The sequence below is a fragment of the Nomascus leucogenys genome, chromosome 23 (assembly GCF_006542625.1).
Source record: "Nomascus leucogenys isolate Asia chromosome 23, Asia_NLE_v1, whole genome shotgun sequence".
NCBI classification, from domain to species: domain Eukaryota; kingdom Metazoa; phylum Chordata; class Mammalia; order Primates; family Hylobatidae; genus Nomascus; species Nomascus leucogenys.
In genome coordinates this window covers 11,484,144-11,490,143 of record NC_044403.1, presented here as the reverse complement: position 1 = coordinate 11,490,143, position 6,000 = coordinate 11,484,144, and the positions used below count along the sequence as shown (strand labels likewise).

The window sequence follows — 6,000 nt, the reverse complement described above, 5'->3', positions numbered from 1 at the left end:
ATGGTCGAACATCTTACTCCACAAATAACTTCTGAAGTGATGCAGTTGTCTTACCCAAATACCTGAACTCAGCTTGTCCCGATTACTGCGATCCCGTGTACTGCTAATGGGGAATATAGTTAACCCAACTAGTATGAGGTCCCCAGTACACAGCAGCTCCATGATCAAGGCGACCGAGTAACACTGCTTGCCTAGACTCAGGCCAAGTTCGGAGAGTGATCCTGGGGTTATTTTAGAACGTGTCCCTAGCTTCCCAGAAAAATTCAGTCGTTAACTCGAGTCTGGATGCCCACGACCATTCGGATAAGGTGAGCTAAAGCTTCAATGCCTTGAGGGGCTTGGCAGGGCTCGGGCTCATCCAGGAGAAGCAGCCCCGCTTTCCAGACTAGCAGTTCCCAGGGATGGGTGTGTGCTAATCGCAGGCCAACAAGCCCAGCGCGGTACAGCGGTCCCATTGTGACGGGAGGCGAGAAACCCCGCCTCGGCCCCCTGACGCAGCGCAGGCCCCGCCCCGCGCGTGACGCCAGCGTCAGGCCAGCCCCGGCATGCTCCGCGGCCGCCCGCGGTCCAGCGCCGACAACGGGAATTTTCCCCGAGAGCGGGCCGGGCTCAGTTCAGCTGCTGTCCAGACCCGGATCGGCGACAGTGCCGCCTCCAGACGTTCTTCTGCCGCTCGCCCGCCCGTCCCAGCGCCCCCAGCCCTCCCGCGAGGGCGCCCCGGGACGGAAGGATCCACCAGTCTGTCGGCGCCCGCCGTTCTCGTGGTCGCCGTCGCCGTCGTCGTGGTGGTAGTCTCCGCCGTCGCCTGGGCCATGGCCAATTACATCCACGTCCCTCCCGGCTCCCCGGAGGTGCCCAAGCTGAACGTCACCGTTCAGGATCAGGAGGAGCATCGGTGCCGGGAGGGGGCCCTGAGCCTCCTGCAACACCTGCGGCCTCACTGGGACCCCCAGGAGGTGACCCTGCAGGTAACGCCCACACCTCAGCTCTGGGTCTCTTATGCCCCTCACGCGGCTCTGGGGGTCCTCACCACAATCGCCTGTGTCCCACGATGACCGAGGAGGACCTAGGGCAACATCTCCTTAAGTCTATTGGGAAGTGACCCTGTATTTCCCCTCACACCTAGGAAGGTCACTCCCCCTTCCTGTCGCAGTTGCTCTTTGAGATTGACCTGAGGGCACATTTTCTCTTTCTAGAAGCGGCTGCGTAAGTGACGGACCCATCCACGGGGGGAGATTCCTGTTGATAGTCGCCCCTCTTCCCACTCCCCAGTCCACGGTCACTGCAAAATGAACCTTTCCACTCCCCTTGCACGGGGTCCTCGTCTACCTCCTCCCCTCCCACCAGTAATGCAGTCATTAATCCTCTCTGATCTTTTCCTTCCTCTCCCCTCCCCCTGCGCTGTGCTTTCATTGATGCCTCACACTGCGTTTTGTCTTCCCAAACCCTCGGATTGGCGAGCGTTCTCTATTCCCAAAGTAATGACCACGACCAGGCATCGCTAGGTCGGTTCTTAGGTAGCACCACACACATTGTTTTGTTTGAGTCGATATTTCTGAATTATTAAAGTCGTCTTAGTGAAATTAATACCTGATACTAGAAGGAGCAGTGGCTTGTGACTATTTCCTTTTCGTCAGACACCGTGTTGATAGATAAGAGAAAAAATTGGGAGGAAAAAAATCCCTTAGACGCTACGAGTTTTCTAATAAGTTGGAAGTTATGATTTCCACTACGTGATTATTTTTGAATACTAATTTGTTTTTAGCTTTAGTTTCAGGAACTAGATACGAAAATAGATCTCTTTTTCTCCTTTTCCCTTGCAAACAACAACAAAAAAACCCAGTAATTTTCAAGATTGGGATATTTGGGATTTGTTCTAAATCTGAGCAATAATGTAAGAACGTTCATTTGAATTAGCCAAATCATCTGCCTCGTTTTGATGACTAATTTATTCACCAATATTTGTTGATTTATTTGCTAAATTCTTTGCTAAACTAGCCAGCCACCCATACAAAGATGAATAAAACATGAGCAGTGCCTAGGGCTCAGAACAGTTCCTGACACTTGGGTTTTCATGTGTTAGTTTCAGTTCTTATTACCTAGAAGAGTTTTTAAGCAGATTAAAAGGACCCGAATGTTTTGGAAAAGAAACTTGTTAGACAACAAATTTTGAAATTTAAGGGAGTATTTGTTAGCCGAGTATATAGGAAATAGTGAATCCAAAGTGATTTTTATGTCATTTAAAAAATATATTTCCTTTAAAGGAAATGTGTCTTCCAAATTGAAATTCAGTACTTGTTTAGTTTATCAATTTATTTGTATTTTATTATATAAGGCTCTAAAATGTATTAAGATGATTCATTTTCTGGCAGTCACTTATACATAAAACATTATTAATTAAAAAGTGCTACTTCCTGGTAAACTCTAGTGTTGGCAGATCAGTTACTTTTAAGCAGTGACTTTAAAGTTTAAAGCTTTGAAGACTGGAATTTCCTTTGATGTATTTGTCTGTAGAATAGTAATGATAGCTACTGTGGGGTTAGGTAAATTGTATTTTTTTATCTTAGTCGCCCAAACAACCATATTAGGTAGGCACTATCTTTTTAGGTGAAACTCAGTGAAGTAAGCCAGGATGTAGGTAAAAAAGGGCAAAATGTAGTGACATTAAACTGTTTTTGGTTGTTGGAAAGTAACTACGTGTGATTAAATCTTGATTTCTTGTAGCAACTTTTAACCTAAAGACCTTTGGGTTTATAATCCGAATTTTTAATATTTATAAGTGCAGGTAAATACTACCATTTATTTTTCCCTAAGATGATTATTAGTTAGAAATACATTCCGTCCATGTGCAAGCAAAGCTTTGGTCTAGAAGGTGTCCTAAAAGCATCTGCTAAGCTGAATTGATGATTATTCACCTTTCAACTCAGCAGATCTGGCTCCTTGCATTCTAGGTCATTACAAACCCTACTTTCATAATGGTTCAGAATTTCTTTAGTAAATCTCAATGGAAATAATTTTCTTTTGAGATTTTATTGTATTTCCCTTGAAATAGATAAAAATCATACCTCACATTTCAGAGGAAGTATGTATTATATAGTCAACAGAATATAATGTAATTTTAGAGCAGTCAAGTATCAGTAATTTAGCCTGTTTTTTTTCTCAGTTTTTTTCCAACATTTTTGTATGTTTAAGATATACTTTAAATGTACTTTAGAAACTTACTGTAGTAATACTTATCTGGTGATTGATTATTCCTGCAAGCTGAACTATCCAGAGCATATCAGAAAATAAAAAGAAAAAAACAAGCTAAAAAAGACTTACTAGAGTCAAAATGATAGAAGGCCCAGTCTTTGCTCAGAACTTGTGGGCAGATGGAATAATATATCTCATTTTAGACAGAATTCCTGTTCTTACTAGATTAAAAGAATAAATTATAAAGGAGATGGTGAGGTTTTCAGAGTATAGTAGCAGAATAGGCGGAGTAAATCTAAAACAACAATACGGCCACAGTGCTTTGTATTTAATAATCCTTTACTGTTTATAAACCACTTTCACATACAGTCTCCCAACTATCCTGTGAGGTAGATGTAGATGGTACTGTTAATATGTATTATATAGTTAATGAAACTGAATTTGCCATTTACAAATGGCAGATCTGAGATGATAAACCATCTTTATTGTTCTTTGACCAAGAGTTTTGTTTGTATATTATGATTTAAGCAGGGAAGGTGCTTCTGTATAAAATTAATTTCTCTAAAGCTTTGGCCCATAAAAAGATTCTGCTTTAGAGTTCCCTTGAACATAAATTTGCATTACTTTTTTCATATGTGACACCATTTTAGGAAAAAGGGATCACTTCAGCTTTCCTTCACGAATGACTTTTGTTGTGTAACAACTCTCTAACTTATGTGAAGATTTGGATTTTTGATTTTTATACTTTGGATCGTCATTGTATAAAGGAATAAAGAATCAAGTCAGATCTCAGGTCCATGATAATTCTCAACGGACTCTTAAAATTGTTTTTCATTTTCTGAAGAGCTGATGAATTAGTGTTTGGAATATTCCAGTTATGCTGTCTCAGGGTCTTTCTGTTTGCAGTATTAAGCAATGTTGTTTTTCTCACTAACTTGTCACTGTGAGTTTTTCCATTACTTGGGACTTATAGTAGATAATGGCAAAGGCTTCATTGGTAGGAATTAATACCGTAATTATTATTTAACATTACAAAACTAATATATTTATTCCTTTATTGGGTCTAAATGAGATTGCTTGCTATATGGTACCTTATAGCAACTTAGCTTTTCAATAACAGTATGTTACAGTGCTCAAGAGCATGGAGTTTGAACACAGTGCTAGTTTTGAGTCCAGATTCTGTACTTTACTAGCTTTGTTACTCTGGTCAAATCATTAAACTTCCTGTCTCAGTATCCTAAGCTGTAAAATTGATCCAGTAGTTATCCCTACCTCAGTGGGTTATTGTGAGGGTAAAGTAAATGCTGTCTTTCATGATAATTATTATTGCTGCTGAGCACCTACTATATATTGGATACTTGAATCAAAAAACAAATATTTGCTCTTTGAAATTCCTAGTCCGATGGGGAACACAAATAAGAAAATTATAACAACGTAATGTTTATGGAATGAATATTCAAATTTAGTTCACATGCAAAGATTACCCAAGAAGTTTAAAAAATGTACTGTTCTTTCTGCTTTACTACAGGTTTTTGCATGTTATTGAATGCATGTTTTAAAAGATCTTTTCATTTTTTTTTTAAGCATATGTATTCTATCATGGAAATTAATCTTTGTGTTAGGTTGTGTAGCTACACAGCAGTTTTCATATCCTTCCTCTTTCTAACAGTGTTGGAGGTAGTTACCTAAATAATCTATTAAAAACCTGTAACTCCTCTTAATATTGATAGTTAATATTTTATATTGGTCTTTGTCTTAAAGGGAGAAGAAAAAGCCAGATCTATACAATTGCTGTATTAAGTTCTGTCTCCATTAGTGTTCTAATATAATAATTGATTTTCTTTTCTGTTTTTAAAAAGATGAGTCTGTTCCTTTAAGCAGTAGCTTCTGAAAAGTCTTAGGTAAGCTAATATATTAAGTTACGGCTAATTTTTTAATATATTAAAAAAGTAAACAGTGTATTAGTTTACTTTCCCTAAGATTATAGGAAATCTTGAGTCCTGTAGATACAAATAAGGAGTCATAGTTTATATTCAGTGTAACTTTTAGTATTAGTGGTTATATCCAGTTTCCTGTTTCCTGTTCCCTCCCTGTCTTCAGCATTTTAGAATAATGAAGTATATAATGTTTAATAGATGCCCACCAAAAACATGAAATGTTTGTTAGGCTCCCATGTATTTTATTTAGATGTGACTATGAAGTCAGGAGCCTGAAGTGCTAGTTTGTTTTCATGTATAATAGCCATGTAACTTGGACTACGCAAACTGCGTCACGTCTTTTTGGGGACTGAGCATAATGTGGAAAGAGGATGGTTTTTGAATATTATTTTCAGCCATTTGTAACCTTTGGCAAGTTTTAAAGTCTCTATAAAATGGTATAACCTTGGAAAATAGTCATGAGAATTCAATGAAATACCTACAATTATGCATCACATGTTTTGCTACTGTGTTCCTCCACCTCTCATTTCCAATTCTCCCATCCCAACTGAGAGAATTGTGAGCTCCTAAAATTCAGTAATTCTGACCTGTGTTTTTTGTACTAGGTGTAATGCTAGTTTTCAGTAAGAGTCCTTGTACAACTAACTGTAGCACAAGGTAGGCATAGAAGAATGTAGTACAGAAGGCTTCATAGAGGTGGGGGTACCTGAGCTAAGCTTTGAAGGGTAGATGAGATCAGATTGAAAGGGGAAACATTTCTGAGCAAGGAAAACTATCTCACAAAGGCAATGAAGCTAGACTTTGAGTAGCTTACTCATCATTTAGGACATCATGGGAAGCCACTGGATGTTTTTCTTTTTGTATTTTATTT

General features: G+C 39.5%; 1 protein-coding gene across 1 annotated transcript in view; it reads left to right on the top strand.

The window, feature by feature from the left end:
- The first annotated feature begins 456 nt into the window (after positions 1-456).
- Positions 457-6,000, top strand: part of ETNK1 (ethanolamine kinase 1) — a 65,639-nt gene continuing 60,095 nt past the window's right edge. The window contains exon 1 of the mRNA XM_003265594.3: positions 457-968. Within this exon, the coding sequence (XP_003265642.1) occupies positions 546-968 (423 nt within the window). The 5' untranslated portion in view covers positions 457-545. The remainder of the gene's footprint in view (positions 969-6,000) is intronic.